The sequence below is a fragment of the Salmo salar genome, chromosome 01 (assembly GCF_965601325.2).
Source record: "Salmo salar chromosome 01, fSalSal1, whole genome shotgun sequence".
NCBI classification, from domain to species: Eukaryota; Metazoa; Chordata; class Actinopteri; order Salmoniformes; family Salmonidae; genus Salmo; species Salmo salar.
This window is the reverse complement of record NC_138291.1, coordinates 169,311,226-169,335,745: the sequence shown is the minus strand read 5'-3', so window position 1 is coordinate 169,335,745 and position 24,520 is coordinate 169,311,226. Positions and strand designations below refer to the sequence as shown.

At 42.9% G+C, this 24,520-nt stretch overlaps 2 protein-coding genes across 8 annotated transcripts in view; one reads left to right on the top strand and one right to left on the bottom strand.

Annotated features, from left to right (window-relative positions):
* Positions 1–2,818: 2,818 nt before the first annotated feature.
* Positions 2,819–5,834, bottom strand: LOC106570023 (UDP-glucuronosyltransferase 2B20). 2 transcript variants are annotated; one of them, XM_045693102.2, is made up of 2 exons: positions 5,718–5,834; positions 2,819–5,077 (listed from the first exon to the last, which is right to left on the bottom strand). In XM_045693102.2, exon 2 carries the CDS (start codon positions 5,071–5,073, stop codon positions 3,481–3,483), a length of 1,593 nt encoding a protein of 530 aa, XP_045549058.1. In that variant the 5' UTR covers positions 5,074–5,077; positions 5,718–5,834; the 3' UTR covers positions 2,819–3,480. The 2 variants fall into 2 exon arrangements, with proteins under 2 accessions (XP_045549058.1, XP_082812420.1); XM_082956294.1 differs by having other exon boundaries at positions 2,819–5,074; positions 5,718–5,816.
* A 17,922-nt stretch (positions 5,835–23,756) lies between these two features.
* The window catches only part of cdk5rap2 (CDK5 regulatory subunit associated protein 2), a 68,308-nt gene continuing 67,544 nt past the window's right edge, over positions 23,757–24,520 (top strand). For 4 of the 6 annotated variants that reach the window (XM_014142136.3, XM_082956260.1, XM_082956269.1 and 1 more), the window contains exon 1: positions 23,758–23,963. In XM_014142136.3, the coding sequence (XP_013997611.3) occupies positions 23,930–23,963 (34 nt within the window). In that variant the 5' untranslated portion in view covers positions 23,758–23,929. Of the gene's footprint in view, positions 23,964–24,520 lie in introns of all 6 variants that reach the window. The other 2 variants (XM_082956257.1, XM_082956256.1) reach the window with 1 other exon arrangement.

Genomic DNA, 24,520 nt, shown 5'->3' with positions numbered 1-24,520 from the left:
TCAGTGGTGGGGTGTTCACTTTGTTATTGTTCGAACTGCTGATTTCCCTTTTAATGGAAATTGAATTGTTTCAGAAAACAAATGAATGTGATTTAAATTCAATAAGAACATATGAAAACCCTGAACTCGTTACAGCCCTGTCGATCTCTGTAGCATATGATATCTAAGGAGTTGTGTGTTGGTGAGTGATTTGTTGTAAGTGTGTGCACATGAGGCCTTGCCCAGGCCTGAGGGTTATACTACAAAGCAGGTTCACTGAGTTAGCTAGCGAACTTCGATAACTGTTGATTTTCTTACTCCATAAGAAGTCTAAACTGAGCCTCCCGGGTGGCGCAGTGGTCTAAGGCACTGCATCGCAGTGCTAGCTGTGCCACCAGAGATTCTGGGTTTGAGCCCAGGCTCTGTCGCAGCCGGCCACGACTGGGAGGCCCATGGGGCGGCGCACAATTGGCCCAGCTTCATCCGGGTTAGGGAGGGTTATCCTTGTCTCATCGCGCACTAGCGACTCCTGTGGCGGGCCAGGCGCAGTGCATGCTGACCAGGTCGCCAGGTGTACGGTGTTTCCTCTGACACATTGGTGCGGCTGGCTTCTGGGTTGAATGTGCATTGTGTCAAGAAGCAGTGCGACTAGGTTTGAATGTGTTTCGGAGGACGCATGGCTCTCGACTTTTGCCTCTCCCGAGTCCATACAGGAGTTGCAGTGATGAGACAAGACTAACTACTACCAATTGGATACCATGAAATTGGGGAGAAAAAAGGGGTAAAAAAATCTAATTAAAATAAAGGTCTAAACTGGTGTTTTTGGTTTGAGTCATTAGACCATGCCATTTTCAAGCTTATCTTTCTAAGTAATAAAAAAGTTATTTCAGAATATTTAGGCAAGTTAGCTGGCTAACTACTTGATCCTACTTTGTAGTATTACCCCTCTGATGTGATGCCTGCTCTGTTTCAGCTCATCACTGTCTACACAGTGCCAGGCATGGACCCAGACTGGCTCGTGGGAGAGCGGGGCAACCAGAAGGGCAAGGTGCCCGTCACCTACCTGGAGTTGCTGAGCTAGATGGACCCATGTAGGGACACACACGTCCTCAAACGCGCACACACACACACACACACGCACACATGCCTCTACTCTATGGTCTCATGGCACAGGAGGTTGGTGGCACCTTAACTGAGGAGGATGGGCTTGTGGTAATGGCTGGAGTGGAGTAAGTAGAATGGTATCAAACATGGAAAGATGCCATTCCATTTAGTCCATTCCAACCATTATTATGAGCCATCTTCCCCTCAGCAGCCTCTGCTGTCTCATGGTGCGCAACACACTTATTTGGTCTCTGGCCAATTCAAACGCATATGCAAAAGGATTCAAAAGCTAAATGAGTATGGATCTATAGCGCATCAGAAGGGGAACAGTCGTAAAAATACAGTGAATAGTCTATATTCTAGCTCTATAGTTGCTCTTTTCCACTAGCTATTTGGAATCCATCCACCTTGCATGCTCTATCTTTCTCATTGAGAAATGACAGGAGCTGCTCGAATAAGGTGGCATATCTGGGTATATAGTTGTAACGGCTGTCTATGGAAGAAGTGGACCAAAATGCAGCGGAGTTAGGGTTCGTCATATTTCATTAAACGAACACTACGCAATTTACAAAAACAACAAAACTGACAGCCAACACAGTCCTGTCAGGTGCAACCACAGTGACAAGCACAATTACCCACGAAACACAAAGGAAACGTAGGCAACTTATGTGTGACTCCCAATCAACCACAACCCTCTACAGCTGTGCCTGATTGGAAGTCACACGGCCAAAATCAATGAAACAATAAAACACACACTCCCTTCTGCCACGTCCTGACCCAACTACACCCTCTACTGGTCAGGACGTGACAATAGTGTATATAATAGACCGGGTTTGGACTCTCAATATATAGAGGAAAGGTCCTTCTTGTTTTATTTAGTTTTTCAACCAAGCTAATTTAGTCATAGTTAGTCACCATTACTTTGACATTTCAAAGCCATGAAAAAAAGAAGTTAAATAGCCAATAAAATCCCCCAGCTGTAGGCCTGTAATGCAAACATAATCCAGGGTGTTATTAGCCATTAGCTATCACAACATAAAAAATGAATCTTGATAGAAAGAGACCGCTGTACAGTATGCTAACAGAAGGTGACTCATATTGACTGAGTCATAAACGGGTGATGAAAGACTAGAGGAATAGTTGAATTTCAGTTCTTATGTTTTCTGACTGGTTGCATTCTGTTTATGTACATACTGTGGCTTTTTTTTCTTAGGTATCACTGTTTTACTTTTTTGAGAGTGTTTCCCCCATATTTTGCCCTATTTGTGAGGAAAAGGACAAAACCATGGTAACTTTATTAAACTAACAAAGGTTTATGCAAATCAAAGAATTGAGTTGCTCTCTCAGTGGGTTGGTCTGTTGTTGATGTTTGCGTGTCATTTTTGTTTTTGTTTATCCACTCTGGTTGCTGAAAAATGTGTATTTTTCTCCAGGATGTTTGTCGAGTTTCGGGTGTGTTTTACTAGCTATCAGGTCTTAATGTTTGTCTTTTTGAATTTGTAGATGTTTTGAAATGGGTGTAGTTGTATGTAATAAGTTCAGACCTGTGGTTTCCTTTCCTCCCTGATCTCCCTTTACCCCTGTGTGGGTCGCCATCTCTCCCTGAACCCCTCAACATTTCCTCCTGTCAGTGTGACCAATATGCTGTTGTATGATTATTGTATGAATGGAACTTGAAGAAAATAAACGACAGCTTGTTTAAACTGATAAAAAAATAAGCACTGGATAATCTGACTCATTAAAACAAAACAACTTTTTATTTATAACATCGTACAACTGAATAAAAATGTACATTTCAACATTGTTTTTTTTGTGATGAGGCAGACCCACTCCTCTGATATTTTGTGTTTATTGGATAGATGTAGGAAAGAGTATACTGAAATAGAAGTGGACCAGATTCAAACCCATGTTTCAGCGGAGGCAGGGGCTTAGACTGCTAGACCAACCTAGGTCACATGTAATGTTTTTAAAAGACAGTGGGATGATCTGTGACTCACTGGAACCTTACCCAGATTGAGGAATTAATGCAGCCTCAGAGTTACACACAGACAGGGTAATACATAGGGATAGACAGTGTCTGCCCTGAGATTGGCACGTTGGGGGTCAGATTCCCGGTCGAGTCGTACCAAAGACTCTAAAAATGGGACCTGATACCGCTAGAGAAACAGGGCCGTGCTGGCTGGTTACTCCATCCTACATGTGTAACAGTTTTATTTCATTAAACAAAAGGGTTTAACAATAAAAAATTACTAATTCGAGGCTGTAAGGATTTGAAGCCCACAACAAAAGTGATGAATTTCTTATTTGCTCACTTTAATCCATTGGATAAATACAAACCAGAAACCTTTGGGTACTAGCCCAATGCTCTAACCCCCCCTCCACAAAACCTATTTTCAGTTACTCGTGTTTCATTTTCCGTCTACAACACATTCTGAAGCATAAACACCTGATGAAAGCAACAGTAGTCAGCAGAATCAGTAGCACAGAAGCTAGAAGGAACGTCATGACATCCAGAGAGTGGTAGGAGTACCAGGGCATTCTGTAGGACTCTGTACGCAGGTGAGCAGTACCTTTGTGTCTCATGACATACTCGATCCAGAACATGGCGAGGTCCAGGGGGTTCATTGGCTGATCCCTGTGCAGCTTGGAGAGCCTCTGCATGTTCTCCCTGTAGGACGGCTCCTGAAGAGCTTCCTGTAAGGCCTTGAGGAAGTCATTGTCTAACGTGGCTATGGTCACAATCTTTGCTCCTCCTCTTGCTTGCAGACGAAGGAGGTTGTCATATTGGTCGAAAAACAGAGGTAGGCCCACAACGGGGACTCCATGGTAGATGGCCTCTTGAACTCCATTGGTTCCTCCATGAGCTACAAACAGCCTCATCTTAGGATGTCCTAGTAGGTCATTCTGCGGCATCCAGTCAACTAGTAAGGTGTTGTTGCCCAGAGTCGCTGGCCTGTCCCCAATGTGCCTCCAGATGATCTTCTGAGGCAATTGGGCAAAAGCAGTCGCTATCTCGTCTGTTATGTCACTCGGGAGTTCCTTGACAAAAGTCCCCAAAGACATGATAATGACACCGTGTTCTCCAGAACTCTGAATAAAGTCCTCCAGGTCTTGGGGAAGGGGCTTGGCCGGTTTGCACTGAAACCCTCCCATGTAGATAACGTTAGGCATGGTGGGACGAGGGAACTCAAACACAAAGTCGACTCTCATGAGCCATAAGTCAGCCCCCTGTATTAACTCATTAAAGTCCACACCCGGTTGGAAATACTCATCACAAACTGCTTGGTAATAGGGTCGCACTAAGAACCTGTCCTGAACTTGTCCAAGCAATTTAATAAGCATATTCTTTACTCTCTCTGTGAAGGTCATTTTGTCCGTCAGCCCAGATCCAGTCATTGGAATGTAAGGCATGGGGGATGGTGCGATGACCTGATGTCCCTCTCCAAAGGTGACCCAGCGGACATTGTAGACGAGAGGTAGCTGAAGATAGTGGGCCATCAGAACACCTGCTCCCCAGGCCGGGTCAGTCAAGACAAGGTCATACTGGGTTTCCTTTATGTCCTTCATTAACTCCTTGTCTTCAATTATATTGGTCACCATTTCAGCCATCATCTTAGGAACTTTAGACATGAATGACAAGGCCTCCACCTGCAAACTGAAGAAATTTAAAGCTGAACTTTTACCTCTTTCTATATCGAGGACTTTGTTGAGAATTGGCTTTACAAAGCCCTCGTCTACTCCATCAGTGATGTGTACTGTAATAGAGCTGTAATACGAAGACTCTTCTTTAATGTACCAGCTTTTGTTTGTTCGTACCACGGTCACGGAGTGTCCTTGAGCGTGAAGGGCCTTGATCAGAATGTCCATGTGAAGCCAATGGCTTCCTTCCAGAGGAAAGACCAGCACCTTCCCACTGTGGCAAGCTGGCAAAGACACCATGAAGCATGTCACAAGAAGACATGAGAATATGCTCCAAAGATGGTACGCCATCCTTCTGAAGGAGAAGGAAAACATTATCAAATGTATATTTCATATTTAAAGCTAGAATCTGTATTTGGTGAAACCGACATGATTGTTTGGGATATTACAACAACAAAGAAGTTACTTTAAACTAAGATCACTGTTCTTTTCCCCTCGGACATCATTGCACGCCCGATAGAACAGCAGAATATGTACTGCAATTTTGTTTTACCACGCTGCCGGATGCTTCTCATCTGTTTCATCATGAAAAATAATAACAAAGGAGCTGGGGAAAACAGTGATGCTATTTCACCAAATGTGGATTGTTGCTTTAAGACAACATAATTAAAAACTTCCCTTATTTGGCCTTACGATAAGACCTAGGCCAGGATTCAATCTGATCGCGTTTTGTCTGATATGCACCTTTTTAAAGGCAATGTAATCACATTTGTGGAGACTGTATTCACGGGAAAATGCTGTATATATTGTCTCAATCAGAAATTAGCTTTAAATATCATATAAAGCTGATCTACCACTGATCGGATTGAATCCCGGGACTGAAGTGGCCTATAGGATTGTGGTTGAATATTGATCATTTTTGGATAGAGGGTCACCGGGCATTAAATGTCACAGAAACACTTCAGTCCATAGAAGAAAACTTCAGATTTACTCACAGACAAATCCGCCAATGTTTGAAAAGAAATCCGTTTGATTGAACTTGAATGAATCCTAATGTATAAACTGAGTCTGAGCTTGTGTGTGTGGTTCTTATCTCTTTTTAGTACAGTAAGTTCAAAGTCCTTCCCCAGTCAGGACCTTGTCATTCTGTTAAAGTGACAGGCCTGTTTTGCATAATTATATCAAGTACCTGTCCTGTTAGTCTAAGATTCAGACCATGTGGTACAATGCGACTATTACTTAACCAATGGTCTGACAAAGCTTGGCCATAATGACCATCATTATGTTTGGAGGAAAAAAGGGGAGGCTTGTAAGCTGAAGAACACCATCCCAACTGTGAAGCACGGGGGTGGCAGCATCATGTTGTGGGGGTGCTTTGCTGCAGGATGGACTGGTGAACTTCACAAAATAGATGGTCTCATGAGTAAGGACAATTGTGGATATATTGAAGCAACATCTCAAGACATCAGTCAGGAAGTTAAAGCTTGATCGCAAATGGGTCTTCCAAATGGACAATGACCCCAAGCATACTTCCAAAGTTGTGGCAAAATGGCTTAAGGACAACAAAGTCAAGGTATTGGAGTGGCCATCACAAAGCCCTGACTTCAACCCTATAGAAAATTTGTGGGCAGAACTGAAAAAGCGTGTGCGAGCAAGTAGGCCTACAAACCTGACTCAGTTACAACAGTTCTGTCAGAAGGAATGGGCCAAATTTCACCAAACTTATTGTGGGAAGCTTGTGGAAGGCTACCCAAAAAGTTTTGAGTGTAAGTAAACTTCTGACCCACTGGGAATGTGATGAAAGAAATAACAGCTGAAATAAATAATTCTCTCGACTATTTTTCTGACATTTCACATTCTTAAAATGAAGTGGTGATCCTAACTGATCTAAGACAGGGAATTGTTACTGGGATTAAATGTCAGGAATTGTGAAAAACTGAGTTTACATGTATTTGGCCAAGGTGTATGTAAACATCCAACTTCAACTGTTGTTCCTGAGTTCTTTAAAATGTCTGTAATTATACCATGTTTAAAGAAACCAAACCTCAATCCCCTTTCCAACATACTAGAGAATAATGTAGCCCAGTAGATAACATTATTTTAAAATTCAAACAATATCTCTGAAACATTCCAGTATGGTTTTAGACCGTGTCACAGCACTGACACTGCACTTGTCAAGGTATTAAATGACCTACTGCTGTCCTAAGACCGTGGTCGTGTCTCTATTCTCGTTCTTTTAGAACTAAGTTCTCCCTTTTACACTATTGATCATACTATTCTTATTAAGGGACCAGAAGGCTTAGTTGTTCTGCGAAGACAGGTTCTTAACTGGTTTAAATCATACCTCTATGAGCACTATTAATTAGTTCAGCTGGGTAACAAATCATCGGAACGTTCCAAGGTTGAATTTGGCATTCCTCACGGTTCTGTGGTAGAACCCCTTTTATTTTCCTTATACATGCTACCCTGGCCTTGGTTATGTCATCCGTAAGCACAGACATACTCCACTATTAAAAACCTACAACTGCAGCCCACATTTTAACCAACTCTAAAAGGTACATCACTCCATTTTTATCTGCACTGCCAGCCTGTAAAGTATCAGTCAGATTATAATCAGCCCTCATAACACCCACATATCAGCAGTGCATCACTGGCTGATGCTTTTAAAACTTGTTTTTTTTCTGTCAGGTTTCCTCTCTGCGTCACTCAAAACCAATGGATTTCTATTTCAGAACCACGTGTCATACCCTGGAGAGAATCCCTGTGACTCAAACTCTTTCATCATGAACATAAATCACTGGCTGATGCTGTTAAAACTTGTTTTTTTTCTGTCAGGTTTCCTCTCTGCGTCACTCAAAACCAATGGATTTCTATTTCAGAACCATGTGCCATACCCTGGAGAGAATCCCTCTCACTCAAACTCTTTCATCACAAACATCCCACCGTCTTTCCTCAAGATTCCAAAAAGGTCAAATCAATTTCACTTCGCCCCCACATTACTCATGTCTGGGCTAGTCCTGCCAACTGTTGTGTAAGCAAGATAATGTGCAAGCAAGAACTTCCCTGCATTCCCTTGTGGAATACTGGGGATTGAGAGAAAAAAAACGATGGCTGTGTTGATGATTAGTTATTTGAGAAGGAGACCAAGTCAAGACGCTGGACCGGGTGGATTCAGTTTATAGTAAGGCAGTTTATTATGAGACAAAGATATTTGGCAAAGCGTTCACGGACTCCTTCGTTTAGCTCATAGGGAACTAGCAGAAGAGAGCGCCGAAACATAGTGTACATCCAATTTATACAATGAAATAACAGTGTGTTGACGTTGAGTCTAGTAGGTTCGCTCTCCTGACTGGTCGATGAGTGGAGGGACGGTCCATTCTCCAGGTGGTGTCGACTTCCCATTGGCCCTTGGCAGTGTCCTTTGTCCTCGGAGTCCAACACACCTAAGTGTGTGTGTGTGTGTGTGTGTGTGTGTGTGTGTGTGTGTGTGTGTGTGTGTGTGTGTGTGTATTTCTGGTAATTCGTGTCTGGGTGCTTGCGATATTCATGGAATGTTGTTCTTTACACCAGTGGTCTGTTCGTGTGGCTAGGGTGCTTTCATGTCTTGACATTTTTGTGTGAGTGCTTAGTCCGCCATCAGTCTCTGGGTGTGGTCGTGATTGGTATCAGTTGGTTGCTCAATATGTCTCTGGAATTTTGTTGTGTGCTGTTGTGAAACATGTTGTGCAAATGCCCTCCTTATATATCATTAGGTAAAACGTTAGATTATCTTTATTACAGCTGTAGTTAATGTGCTACAGGCATCGCTATGCTTGCAACCAGATCAAATGATGAAAATATTACTGTCACGAAGTCTACCGAAGGTGGCTCCTCTCCCTGTTCGGGCGGCGCTCGGCGGTCGTCGTCGCCGGCCTACTAGCTGCCACCGATCCTCTTTTCCTTTGGTTTTGTCTGGTTTTGTGTTACACCTGTTTTGAGTTAGGTAATTAGCGGGGTATTTAGTCTTGCTGCCTGGGTTTAGGTTTTTGTGCGGGATTGTTCGTTTGTTGCTTTTCGTGGGGTTTATGTGGGGTGTTTTAGTTTTCTACAGTATTTTTGTAGAGGACGTGATTTCTGTTACTGGACTGCGCTCCAACCGCTTTATGTGGACATTGTTATTTTTGTCGTACGGTTTTTCCTTGTTTATTTTTCACATTTGGATTTTTGTGTGGAATTAGGCAAATAAACACCCTACTCCGTATATGTGGTCTCCTGCGCCTGACTTCACCCCCATCACTCTAGTGAGCCGTGACAATTACAACCAAAATATGCCATCATTTCCAGTCTAGTCTGATGGAAAAACACCTTTGGCTGAAGTTTGTCATGCGAAATTGTTCGCTTGAAAATACTTCCACAAATAGATGTAACCTAACATATTCTTAGACGTTAACTGTGAACTGTAAGCAGTTGTTTCCCATTGTTTTCTCTCTAGTTTTAAATTGTCACACCTCAAGAAAAAGATGTGACCTCTACCAATCTACAGTATATTGAAATCCCATTCCCCTTACATATGTTGTTTTTTGAATTATTGGAATTGTTAGAGACATGTAAAAATGTGCTGAATTCAAGGATTGTACTTGGGAACGTCTCATTTTTTCCACCCCTGAGTAGATTGGTGACAATCACAGTGACAGACTCTATCTCTGTTGACTAAGACGATTGACTTTGTGTTGTGTAGAAAGTTGCTAGTTTGATCCCCACTCAGGGCAGAAAATAAAGCCTTCTGTTACAATGGAACCAGTTTTAGAATCCCTGGCCAACTGTCAGCTAAAAACTGTTTAACTTCTCACTCTGTTTCTAATGTGCACCAATAGAGTTTTAGACCTGGAAATAGTACAGTTTCAGCTGCCACGCTTGTTTTAGATTTAGTTTGGTATTTTTTTGTGTATTTTATTTGGATCCCCGTAAGCTGTTGCAAAAGCAGCAGCTACTCTTCCTGTAGTCCACACAAAACATGAAACATGACATAATACAGAACATTAATAGACAAGAACAGCTCAAGGACAGAACTACATATAATAATAAAAAACTACTGACACCATAACTACTGACCACAACCACACAACTTCTGACCACACAACTACTGAACACAACTACTGACCACAACCACACAACTTCTGACCACACAACTACTGACCACAACCACACAACTTCTGACCACACAACTACTGAACACAACTAATGACCACAACCACACAACTTCTGACCAGACAACTACTGAACACAACTACTGACCACAACCACACAACTTCTGACCACACAACTACTGAACACAACTAATGACCACAACCACACAACTTCTGACCAGACAACTATTGAAGACAACCACACAACCTCTGACCAGACAACTACTGAACACAACTACTGACCACAACCACACAACTTCTGTCCACACAACTACTGAACACAACTACTGACCAGAACCACACAACTTCTGACCACACAACTACTGAACACAACTACTGAACACAGCCACACAGCTTCCGACCAGACAACTACTGAACACAACTACTGACCACAACCACACAACTTCTGACCACACAACTACTGACCACAACCACACAACTTCTGACCAGACAACTACTGAACACAACTACTGACCACCACACAACTTCTGACCACACAACTACTGAACACAACCACACAACTTCTGACCACACAACTACTGAACACAACCACACAACTTCTGACCACACAACTACTGACCACAACCACACAACTACACTACCGTTCAAAAGTTTGGGGTCACTTAGAAATGTCCTTGTTTTTGAAAGAAAAGCACGTTTTTTGTCCCTTCAAATAAATTATAATTGATCAGAAATACAGTGTAGACATTGTTAACAAACTATAGTTTTGGCAAGTCAGTTAGGACATCTACTTTGTGCATGACAAGTAATTTTTCCAACAATTGTTTACAGACAGATTATTTCACTTATAATTCACTGTATCACAATTCCAGTGGGTCAGAAGTTTACGGAAGCTAAGTTGACTGTGCCTTTAAACAGCTTGGAAAATTCCAGAAAATGATGTCATGGCTTTAGAAGCTTCTGATAGGCTAATTGACATCATTTTAGTCAATTGGAGGTGTACCTGTGGATGTATTTCAAGGCCTACCTTCAAACTCAGTGCCTCTTTGCTTGACATCATGGGAAAATCAAAAGAAATCAGCCAAGAGCTCAGAAAAGAATTGTTCATCCTTGGGAGAAATTTCCAAACGCCTGAAGGTACTACATTCATCTGTACAAACATTAGTACGCAAGTATAAACACCATGGGACCAAGCAGCAGTCATACCGCTCAGGAAGGAGACGCATTCTGTCTCCTAGAGATGAACGTACTTTGGTGCGAAAAGTGCAAATCAATCCCAGAACAACGAGTCTCCCCCTGGTGGCTGACCTGCTGTACGCCACACAATATACAGTTGAAGTCGGAAATATATATATATATATATATATATATATATATATATAGGTGTGTGTGTATGTATGTATGTGTGTCATGGCATCCGAGCGAGTGGCACAGCGCTCTAAGGCACTGCATCTCTCGGTGCAAGAGGCTTTACTACAGTCCCTGGTTCGAATTCTGGCTGTATCACATCCGACCGTGATTGGGAGTGCCATAGGGCGGCGCACAATTGGCCCAGCGTCGTCCGGGTTTGGCCGGGGTAGGCCGTCATTGTGAATAAGAATTTGTTCTTAAGGTTACACACACACACACTGGCCAAAAGGTTATTTTGTTGGCATTTACGTATGTCCCCATTACCAGTAAAACATAATCAAAACCTATTTCTTTCACTTACTTGCTGTGCTGTTTCGTTGTTCATTTGTTCATTCGTTTCATTCTCAAACAGGATTTCATGGAACGCCGTTTGGGTCTTTGCTATGGAACGCCGTTTGGGTCTTTGCTATGGAACGCCGTTTGGGTCTTTGCTATGGAACGCCGTTTGGGTCTTTGCTATGGAACGCCGTTTGGGTCTTTGCTATGGAACGCCGTTTGGGTCTTTGCTATGGAACGCCGTTTGGGTCTTTGCTATGGAACGCCGTTTGGGTCTTTGCGTGTCAAAAAGTATGCAGTTTAACACTATTTGACATGTCAAATAAGCTTGTTAACCAATCAGGACCTGAATATGACTACACGTCACATAATAATTTAACGCGTTCATGAATGTTTTACATAGTTACTACACATTGATTACACTATCACTCGTATTTTATATGTCACAATGATTCATCGATATGTATGCTATGATGCTGGTAAAGTTGTCGCGCGCAGCTACAGTGCTGATCATAAAAAAAAGCTAAACATAGCAAAACTACTATCTTTTTCAGTAGCTATATAGTTAGCTAACTATATAGCTAGGTGTCATCTAAAATAACCCTAATTTATAAGACAGTTCTTATTTGTTTAATGGTCTGACCCATCTATGTGAAGCTAGCCACAATAGTGGACTTTGCGGTTAGCCTTCAAAATAAAAGTATGGCATAATTCAACTATTTGGATTCATTTGCATCACTTTTATTTAATTTTTATATCACCTTTATTTAACCAGGTAGGCCAGTTAAGAACAAGTTCTCATTTACAACTGCGACCTGGCCAAGATAAAGCAAAGCAGTGCGACAAAAAACAACACAGAGTTACACGTGGGATAAACAAAAGTACAGTCAATAACACAATAGAAACATCTATATACAGTGTGTGCAAATGGCGTAAGGAGGTAAGGCAATAAATATGCCATAGTAGTGAAGTAATTACAATTTAGCAAATTAACACTGGAGTGATAGATGAGCAGATGATGATGTGCAAGTAGAAATACTGGCGTGCAAAAGAGCAAAAAAAGTAAATAAAAACAATATGGGGATGAGGTAGGTAGTTGGATGGGCTATTTACAGTTGGGCTGTGTACAGCTGCAGCTATCGGTAAGCTGCTCAGATAGCTGATGCTTAAAGTTAGTGAGTGAGATAAATCTCCAACTTCAGCGATTTTTGCTGAGTAGAGTGCTGGAGGCTATTTTGTAAATGACATTGCCGAAGTCGAGGATTGGTAGGATAGTCAGTTTTACGAGGGTATGTTTGGCAGCGTGAGCGAAGGAGGCTTTGTTGCAAAATAGGAAGCCGATTCCAAATTTAATTTTGGATTGGAGATGCTTAATATGAGTCTGGAAGGAGAGTTGAGTCTAGCCAGACACCTAGGTATTTGTAGTTGTCCACATATTCTAAGTCAGAACCATCCAGAGTAGTGATGCTAGTCGGGTGGGCGGGTCGTGCAGCGATCGGTTGAAAAGCATGCATTTAGTTTTACTAGTGTTTAAGAGCAGTTGGAGGCCACTGAAGGAGTGTTGTATAGCATCGAAGCTCATTTGGAGGTTTGTTAACAGTGTCCAAAGAAAGGCCAGATGTATACAGAATGGTGTCGTCTGTGTAGAGGTGGATCAAGGAATCACCCGCAGCAAGAGCGACATCATTGATATATACAGATCAAAAGAGTCGGCCCGAGAATTGAACCCTGTGGTACCCCCATAGAGACTGCCAGAGATCCGGACAACAGGCCCTCCAATTTGACTCACTGAACTCTATCTGAGAAGTAGTTGGTGAACCAGGCGAGGCAGTCATTTGAGAAACCAAGGCTGTTGAGTCTGCCGATAAGAATATGGTGATTGACAGAGTCGAAAGCCTTGGCCAGGTCAATGAAGACGGCTGCACAGTACTGTCTTTTATCGATGGTGGTTATGATATTGTTTAGTACCTTGAGTGTGGCTGAGGTGCACCCATGACCAGCTCGGAAACCGAATTGAACAGCGGAGAAGGTACGGTGGGATGGTACGAAATGGTCAGTGATCTGTTTGTTAACTTGGCTTTCGAAGACTTTAGAAAGGCAGGGCAGGAAGGATATAGGTCTGTAACAGTTTGGGTTTAGAGTGTCACCCCCGTTGAAGAGGGGGATGACCACGGCAGCTTTCCACTCTTTAGGAATCTCGGACGATATGAAAGAGAGGTGAACAGACTAGTAATAGGGGTTGCAAAATTGGCGGATAATTTTAGAAAGAGAGGGTCCAGATTGTCTAGTCCAGCTGATTTGTACGTGTCCAGGTTTTGCAGCTCTTTCAGAACATCTGCTATCCTGATTTGGGTGAAGGAGAAGCTGGGGAGGCTTGGGCAAATAGCTGCAGGGGGTGCGGAGTTGTTGGCCGGGGTTGGGGTAGCCAGGAGGAAAGCATGGCCAGTCGTAGAGAAATGCTTATTGAAATTCTCAATTATCGTGGAAATTCTTGATTATCGTGGATTTATCGGTAGTGACAGTGTTTCCTAGCCTCAGTGCAGTGGGCAGCTGGGAGGAGGTCCTCTTATTCTCCATGGACTTTACAGTGTCCCAAAATGTTTTGGAGTGAGAGCTACAGGATGCACATTTCTGTTTGAAAAAGCTAGCCTTTGCTGTCCTAACTGACTGTGTGTATTGGTTCCTGACTTCCCTGAAAAGTTGCATATCGTGGGGACTATTCCATGCTAGTGCAGTACGCCACAGGATGTTTTTGTGCTGGTTGAGGTCAGACAGGTCTGGAGTGAACCAAGGGCTATATCTGTTCTTAGTTCTACAATTTTTGAAAGGGGCATGCTTATTTAAGATGGTGAGCAAATTACTTTTAAAGAACAACCAGGCATTCTCTACTGACGGGATGAGGTCAATATCCTTCCAGGATACCCGGGCCAGGTCGATTAGAAAGGCCTGCTCGCAGACGTGTTTTAGGGAGCGTTTGACAGTGATGAGGGCTGGTCGTTTGACCGCGGACCCATAATGGATGCAGGGAACGAGGCAGTGACCGCTGAGATCCTGATTGAAAACAGCAGAGGTATATTTGGAGGGCAAGTTGGTCAGGATAATACCTATGAGGGTGCCCATGTTTACGGATTTAGGGTTGTACCTGGTGGGTTCCTTGATAATTTGTGTGAGATTGAGGGCATCTAGTTTAGATTGTAGGACGGCCGGGGTGTTAAGCATACCCCAGTTTAGGTCACATAACAGAGGGGGGGGGGGGGGGTCTATAACAGGCGGCAACAGTGAGAGACTTATTTATGGAGAGATTACATTTTAAAATTAGACGCTTGAACTGTTTGGACATAGACCTGGAAAGTATGACAGAACTGCAGTAGACTGCAACTCCTCCCCTTTTGGCAGTTCTATCTTGACGCAAAATGTAGTTGGGGATGGAAATCTCAGAATTTTTGGTGGCCTTTCTAAGCCAGGATTCAGACATGGCAAGGACATCAAGGTTGGCGGAGTGTGCTAAAGCAGTGAGTAAAACAAACTTAGGGAGGAGGCTTCTGATGTTAACATGCATGAAACCAAGGCTTTTACAGTTACAGAAGTCAACAAATGAGAGCACCTGGGGACACACAGGGCCTGGGTTAACCTCTCCATCACCCGAGGAAGAGAGGAGGAGTAGGATGAGGGTACGGCTAAAGGCTATCAAAACTGGTCGTCTAGTGCATTGGGGACAGAGAATAAAAGGAGCAGATTTCTGGGAGAATAGATTCAGGACATAATGTACAGACGGGTATGGTAGGGTGCGGGTACAGTGGAGGAAAAAAGTATTTGATCCCCTGCTGATTTTGTACGTTTGCCCACTTACAAAGAAATTATCCGTCTTTAATTTTAATGGTAGGTTTATATGAACAGTGAGAGACAGAATAACAACAAAAAAATCCAGAAAAACGCATGTCAAAAATGTTATAAAATGATTTCCATTTTAATGAGGGAAATAAGTATTTGACCCCTCTGAAAAACATGACTTAGTACTTGGTGGCAAAACCCTTGTTGGCAATCACAGAGGTCAGACGTTTCTTGTATTTGGCCACCAGGTTTGCACACATCTCAGTAGGGATTTTTTCCCACTCCTGTTTGCAGATCTTCTCCAAGTCATTAAGGTTTCGAGGCTGACGTTTGGCAACTCGAACCTTCAACTCCCTCCACAGATTATCTATGGGATTAAGGTCTGGAGACTGGCTAGGCCACTCCAGGACCTTAATGTGCTTCTTCTTGAGCTACTCTTTTGTTGCCTTGGCTGTGTGTTTTGGGTCATTGTCATGCTGGAATACCCATCCACGACCCATTTTCAATGCCCTGGCTGAGGGAAGGAGGTTCTCACCCAAGATTTGACAGTACATGGCCCCGTCAAATTATGCGGTGAAGTTGTCCTGTCCCCTTAGCAGAAAAACACCCCCAAAGCATAATGTTTCCACCTCCATGTTTGACGGTGGAGATGGTGTTCTTGGGGTCATAGGCAGCATTCGTCCTCCTCCAAACACGGCGAGTTGAGTTGATGCCAAAGAGCTCCATTTTGGTCTCATCTAACCACAACACTTTCACCAATTGTCCTCTGAATCATTCAGATGTTCATTGGCAAACTTCAGATGGGCATGTATATGTATTCTTGAGCAGGGAGGACCTTGCAGGCGTCCTTCACGGCGTAGTGTGTTACCAATTGTTTTCATGGTGACAATGGTGCCAGCTGCCTTGAGATCATTGACAAGATCCTCCCATGTAGTTCTGGGCTGATTCCTCACTGTTCTCATGATCATTGCAACTCCACGAGGTGAGATCTTGCATGGAGCCCCAGGCCGAGGGAGATTGACAGATATTTTGTGTTTCTTCCATTTGCGAATAATCGCACCAACTGTTGTCACCTTCTCACCAAGCTGCTTGGCGATGGTCTTGTAGCCCATTCCAGCCTTGTGTAGGTCTACAATCTTGTCCCTGACATCCTTGGAGAGCTCTTTGGTCTTGGCCATGGTGGAGAGTTTGGAATCTGATTGATTGATTGCTTCTGTGGACAGGTGTCTTTTTTACAGGTAACAAGCTGCGGTTAGGAGCACTCCCTTTAAGAGTGTGCTCCTAATCTCAGCTCGTTACCTGTATAAAAGACAACTGGGAGCCAGAAATCTTTCTGATTGAGAGGGGGTCAAATACTTATTTCCCTCATTAAAATGCAAATCAATTTATAACATTTTTGACATGCGTTTTTCTGCATTTTTTTGTTGTTATTCGGTCTCTCACTGTTCAATAAACCTACCATTAAAATTATAGACTGATCATTTCTTTGTCAGTGGGCAAACGAACAAAATCAGCAGGGGATGAAATACTTTTTCCCCCCTCACTGTATATATACATAAATACTTCCAACTTAAACTGTATATATATACACTGCTCCAAAAAATAAAGGGAACACTTAAACAACACAATGTAACTCCAAGTCAATCACACTTCTGTGAAATCAAACTGTCCATTTAGGAAGCAACACTGATTGACAATAAATGTCACATGCTGTTGTGCAAATGGAATAGACAACAGGTGGAAATTATAGGCAATAAGCAAGACACCCCCAATAAAGGAGTGGTTCTGCAGGTGGAGACCACAGACCACTTCTCAGTTCCTATGCTTCCTGGCTGATGTTTTGGTCACTTTTGAATGCTGGCGGTGCTTTCACTCTAGTGGTAGCATGAGACGGAGTCTACAACCCACACAAGTGGCTCAGGTAGTGCAGCTCATCCAGGATGGCACATCAATGCGAGCTGTGGCAAGAAGGTTTGCTGTGTCTGTCAGCGTAGTGTCCAGAGCATGGAGGCGCTACCAGGAGACAGGCCAGTACATCAGGAGACGTGGAGGAGGCCGTAGGAGGGCAACAACCCAGCAGCAGGACTGCTACCTCCGCCTTTGTGCAAGGAGGAGCAGGAGAAGCACTGCCAGAGCCCTGCAAAATGACCTCCAGCAGGCCACAAATGTGCATGTGTCTGCTCAAACGGTCAGAAACAGACTCCATGAGGGTGGTATGAGTGCCCGACGTCCACAGGTGGGGGTTGTGCTTACAGCCCAACACCGTGCAGGACGTTTGGCATTTGCCAGAGAACACCAAGATTGGCAAATTCGCCACTGGTGCCCTGTGCTCTTCACAGATGAAAGCAGGTTCACACTGAGCACGTGACAGACGTGACAGAGTCTGGAGACGCCGTGGAGAACGTTCGGCTGCCTGCAACATCCTCCAGCATGACCGGTTTGGCGGTGGGTCAGTCATGGTGTGGGGTGGCATTTATTTGGGGGGCCGCACAGCCCTCCATGTGCTCGCCAGAGGTAGCCTGACTGCCATTAGGTACCGAGATGAGATCCTCAGACCCCTTGTGAGACCATATGCTGGTGCGGTTGGCCCTGGGTTCCTCCTAATGCAAGACAATGCTAGACCTCATGTGGCTGGAGTGTGTCAGCAGTTTCTGCAAGAGGAAGGCATTGATGCTATGGACTGGCCCGCCCGTTCCCCAGACCTGAATCCAATTGAGCACATCATGTCTCGCTCCATCCACCAACGCCACATTGCACCACAGACTGTCCAGGAGTTGGCGGATGCTTTAGTCCAGGTCTGGGAGGAGATCCCTCAGGAGACCATCCGCCACCTCATCAGGAGCATGCCCTGATGGGAGGTCATACAGGCACGTGGAGGCCACACACACTACTGAGCCTCATTTTGACTTGTTTTAAGGACATTCCATCAAAGTTGGATCAGCCTGTAGTGTGGTTTTCCACTTTAATTATGAGTGTGACTCCAAATCCAGACCTCCATGGGTTGATAAATTGGATTTCCATTGATTATTTTTGTGTGATTTTGTTGTCAGCACATTCAACTATGTAAAGAAAAAAGTATTTAATAAGATTATTTCTTTCATTGAGATCTAGGATGTGTTGTTTAAGTGTTCCCTTTATTTTTTGAGCAGTATATATATATACATATACATATACACATATATGCATACACACATACATGCATATACATACACACATACACACACACACACACACACAGTTGAAGTCGGAAGTTTACATACACCTTAGCCAACTACATTTAAACTCAGTTTTTCACAAAAATTCCCTGTCTTAGGTCAGTTAGGATCACCACTATATTTTAAGAATGTGAAATGTCAGAATAATAGTAGAGAGAATTATTTATTTCAGCTTTTATTTCTTTCATTACATTCCCAGTGAGTCAGAAGTTTACATACGCTCAATTAGTATTTGGTAGCATTGCCTTTAAATTGTTTTACTTGGGTCAAATGTTTCAGGTAGCCTTCCACAAGCTTCTCACAATAAGTTGGGTGAATTTTGGCCCATTCCTCCAGACAGAGCTGGTGTAACTGAGTCAGATTTGTAGGCCTCCTTGCTCGCACACACTTTTTCAGTTCTGCCTACAAATTTTATATAGGATTGAGGTTAGGGCTTTGTGATGGCCACTCCCATACCTTGACTTTGTTGTCCTTACGCCATTTTGTATGGCTTAAGTATGCTTGGGGTCATTGTCCATTTGGAAGACCCATTTGCGACCAAGCTTTAACTTCCTGACTGATGTCTTGAGATGTTGCTTCAATATATCCACACAATTTTCCTTTTTGTGAAGTGCACCCTCACAACATGATGCTGCCACCCCCGTGCTTCACGGTTGGGATGGTGTTCTCCGGCTTGCAAGCCTCCCCCTTTTTCCTCCAAACATAACGATGTTCATTATGGCCAAACAGTTCTATTTTTTTTTCATCAGACCAGAGGACATTTCTCCAAAAAGTATGATCTTTGTCCCCATGTGCAGTTGCAAAACATAGTGTGGCTTTTTTATGACGGTTTTGGAGCAGAGGCTTCTTCATTTCTGAGCGGCCTTTCAGGTTATGTCGATGTAGGACTTGTTTTACTGTGGATATAGATACTTTTGTACCTATTTCCTTCAGCATCTTCACAAGGTCCTTTGCTGTTGTTCTGGGATTGATTTGCACATTTCGCACCAAAATACGTTAATCTCTAGGAGACAGAACACATCTCCTTCCTGAGCGGCATGACAGCTGCGTGGTCCCATGGTGTTTATACTTGCGTACAATTGTTTGTACAGATGAACGCGGTACCTTCAGGCGTTTGGAAATTGCTCCCAAGGATGAACCAGACTTGTGGAGGTCTACAATTTTTTCTGAGGTCTTGGCTGATTTCTTTTGATTTTCCCATGATGTCAAGCAAAGAGGCACTGAGTTTGAAGGTAGGCCTTGAAATACATCCACAGGTACACCTCCAATTGACTGAAATGATGTCAGTTAGCCTATCAGAAGTTTCTAAAGCCATGACATTATTTCCGGAATTTTCCAAGCTGTTTAAAGGCACAGTCAACTTAGTGTATGTAAACTTCTGACTCACTGGAATTGTGATACAGTGAATTATAAGTGAAATAATCTGTCTAAACAATTGATGGGAAAATGACTTGTCATGCACAGAGTAGATGTCCTAACCGACTTGCCAAAACTATAGTTTGTTAACAAGAGTTTTGTGGAGTGGTTGAAAAACGAGTTTTAATGACTCCAACCTACAGAGTAGATGTCCTAACCGACTTGCCAAAACTATAGTTTGTTAACAAGAAATTTGTGGAGTGGTTGAAAAACGAGTTTGAATGACTTTAATGACCTAAGTGTATGTAAACTTCCGTCTCCAACTGTAAATAAGAGATAGAATTTTTGTATTTAACCTTTATTTAACTAGGCAAGTCAGTTAAGAACAAATTCTTATTTACAATGACGGCCTAGGAACAGTGGACTAACTGCCTTGTTCAGGGGCAGAACGACAGATTTTTACCTTGTCAGCTCGGGGATTCGATCAAGCAACCTTTCAGTTACTGGCCCAACGCTCTAACCACTAGGCTACCTGCCGCCCCAAAGAAGCAACACGTTCAAGTGACCAAGCCATTCCACATTTCTTGATCATTATATTACTCAGGTGATTCAAATACAACAGTCGATCATTAATGAATTAAACCCTAAAGCAGGGTGTCTTAACTCATTTTGTCCCGGGTCCGCATTCGGTCTTCAACGAAGCCCGTAGGGCTGCACTGTGTGTTATACAGTGCATTTGTAAAGTATTCAAACCCCTTGACTTTTTCCACTTTGTTACATTACAGCCTTATTCTGAAATGGACCAAAAAAAAGTTTTTCCTCAATCTGCACACAGTACCGATAATGACAAAGCGAAAACAGGTTTTTCGAAAATGTTGCTAATTTATTAAAAAAAACACAGAAATACCTTATTTAAATAAGTATTCAGACCCTTTGTTATGAGACTCGATATTGTGCTCCATTGATCCTCCTTGAGATGTTTCTACAACTTGTTTGGAGTCCACCTGTGGTAAATTCAATTGATTGGACATTATTTGGAAAGGCACACAGCTGTCTATATAAGGTCCCATATGTCAGAGCAAAAACCAAGCCGTGAGGTCGAAGGAATTGTCCAATTCTGCAGAGCTCCGAGATAGGACTGTGTCGAGGCACAGATTGGGGGAAGGGTACCAAAACATTTCTGCAGCATTGAAGGTCCCCAAGAACATGGTGGCCTCCGTCATTCTTAAATGGAAGACGTTTGAAACGACCAAGACTCTTCTACATGGGCTCCCAAGTGGCCCAGCTGTCTAAGGCACTGCATCTCAGTGGTAGAGGCGTCACAACAGACCCTGGTTCGATTCCAGGCTGTATCACAACCGACTGTGATTGGGAGTCCCATAGGGCGGCTCACAATTGTCCCAGCGTTGTCCAGGTTAGGGTTTGGCCGGGGTAGGCCGTCATTGTAAATAAGTATTTGTTCTTAACTGACTTGCCTAGTTAAATAAAGGTTAATTAAAATGTATTAAATTCCTAGAGCTGGCCACCTTGCCAAACTGAGCAATCGGGGGAGAAGGGCCTTAGTCAGGGAGGTGACCAAGAACCTGATGGTCACTCTGACAGAGCTCCAGAGTTCCTCTGAGAAGGGGGGACCTTCCAGAAGGACAACCACCTCTGCAGCACTCCACCAATCAGTAAAAGGCACATGACAGCCCGCTTAGAGTTTGCCAAAAGGCACCTAAAGACTCTCAGACCATGAGAAACAAGATCCTCTGGTCTGATGAAACCAATATTGAACTCTTTGGCCTGAATGCCAAGCGTCACGTCTAGAGGAAATCTGGCACCATCCCTACGGTGAAGCATGGTATTGGCATTATCATGCTGTGTGGATGTTCTTTAGCGGCTGGAACTGGGAGACTAGTCATGATCGAGGGAAAGATGAACAGAGCAAAGTACAGAGAGATCCTTGATGAAAACCTGCTCCAGAGCACTCAGGACCTCAGACTGGGGTGAAAATTCACCTTCCAACAGGACAATAACCCTACGCATACAGCCAAGACAACGTAGGAGTGGCTTCAGGACAAGTCTCTGAATGTACTTGAGGGGCCCAGCCAGAGCCCGGAACATCTCTGGAGAGACCTCAAATTGCTGTGTAGCGACACTCCCCCTCCAACCTGACAGAGCTTGAGAAGATCTGCAGAGAAGAATGGGAGAAATTTCCCAAATACAGGTGTACCAAGCTTGTAGCGTCATACCCAATAAGACTTAAGGCTATAATCACTTTCAAAGGTGCTGAATACTTATGTAAATGTGCAAAGTTTTTTTTATTTTCAATACATTTGCAAAAAGGTCTAAACCTGTTTTTGCTTTGTCATTATGGGGTATTGTGTGTAGATTGATGAGGGGGGAAAAAAATCATGAATTTTAGAATAAGGCTGTAACGTAACAAAATGTGGAAAAAGTAAAGGGGTCTGAATACTTTCCGAATACACTTTATATCCACTCCATCAAAAATAGTCCTCTATCCATAGTTTAGGGATTTTTTAAAGCTCCCTGAATGTCTAGTATAATTTCTACGGTTTCAATTTGGTTTTAGTCATTTTACAGTACATTGAGCTTGTTTTACACAAACCACCCACAGGCAGGATGTTGGACACCCCTGGCCTAAAGTGACCTGATTGACCAAGTCCACTAAGATCACTCTGCTGAAGTACCCCTAACCTACCAGTCCACATTTTGTTTCATGTATTCCAGAACTAATGGACTTGACGATTTGGTGATCATTAGAATCAGGTTTGCTTTGTACCTGAAATTAAAGAAGTAATCATTCCCATAGATCAGTGGTTCTCAATCCTGGTCCTGGGGACCCAAAGGGGTGCACATTTTTGTGTTTGCCCTAGCACTACACACCTGATTCAAATCCTCCAAATCCTGATGAGGTGTATAGTGCGAGGGCAAAAACAAAAATGTGCACCCCTTTGGGTCCCCAGGACCAGGATTGAGAACCACTGCCATAGATGGTCAGCAGAGGGTGCTATGAACCCAGGTAAAACCATCATGACCAAACTCCCCCACTCATGCCAGGCAACAACCAAAGTCAGCTATAATCTGTGGAGGCATCAAATGTCACAACATTAGAATATGAGATTAGTAAACCTAAAATTTGAACATTGAGTAAATTTAGCTACCACAGGGGAAATACATCAATATTTTAAAACTGTTTGTGATAACACTACCACAGGACTTTATAGGACATGTTTTGTAAGGGAGCAGAGACGACAAGAGGAATCAAGGAGAACTAGAAAAGAAAAGCCATAAACGTTATTTCAGTTGTATAACATCACTGGTGGTGTCATTATGAAAAAGTGTCCATCCATGGTCAAATATAATGTAAGAAATAATTGTTAACTCAATTTTTATTTTAAAAATAAGAAAAGAAAGAATAAGGTTTCATTTTCCAAGTATTTGCGTACCAAAAAACTAGGCCAGCTTCATACACACACATTATTTATATATAAATACACACACACACACACACACACCACACACACACACACACACACACACACACTACATTTTTCATGAGCATCCCCACCAATCATTGGGAAAAGTGTATTTGTTTTGACCAATCGGACACTGCGCGCCTGCTTTTGGGCTCCACCCTAAAATTTCCAAGGTTGCACACGAGGTGGCATTGGGGTGTATTCATTACACCTCTTCTGTTGCAAAAGTTCTGCAACAGAAAACGTTTACTCCAAACGAAAACGTTTTCCAACGAAAACCAGAGTTTCTATTGGACAAATTCAAGTACGTCCCTCACCGGTTCGTTTGGTTATTTAAAATGTTAAACGGCTTCCGTTGCAAGTCATGAATACACCCATAATGACGTTAAATCAAAATGGCGGTAGTAACGACTTCTTTGAATTTTATACCCGTGTCATATTGAGGTTTACGCGTAAATATTGATATTAATTAGAAGGGAATACCATTTCAGGATGGACTCCGTCGTTGGAGATGATCAGACGCTTCCCTTTGACATCAATGGAAGGTACGTGATTTGCCTGCCAATAACGTTAAATCTAGCTAGCATATCTAGCTAACGTTATTCAACTAAAGTTAGTTCAAAATTGATGATAAACGTTATTAGCTTACTAAGATTAAAGCTAACTAGCTCACTAATATTAAAGCTAACTAGCTCAAGTGGTCTGTGGCATTTGTTTCAGACGGGTAAGACAATAGGGCTGCAACTAATAGCTAGCTTCCCACGTATTGTAACTCCTCACTTGACTTTGCACAAGCTAGCTAACGTGTTTCCGTTAACTTAGTTATTGTTACAAATCTTATGGTAGCTGTTTGCCAACTGGTTATCTGGCTAGTTAGCCTCTGTTCTTGCCAGTGTTGTCATTAACGTTCATTCAAACCAAATATTGTCTTCTAAACAATACTACTAAATAGCTAGTCAAATGACTACCCGAGCCTGCACTGACTGCACACAGGAATCTGACACACCAACATGTGCATACTGACGACTCACAACATACACTGCTGCTGCTACGGTCTTATCTATCCTTTTGCCTAGTCACTTTACCCCTAACTTACATAGCT

Excerpts from the sequence above, each read along its gene's own strand:
- LOC106570023 (XM_045693102.2), bottom strand. The coding sequence starts at position 5,073 with ATGGCGTACCATCTTTGGAGCATATTCTCATGTCTTCTTGTGACATGC.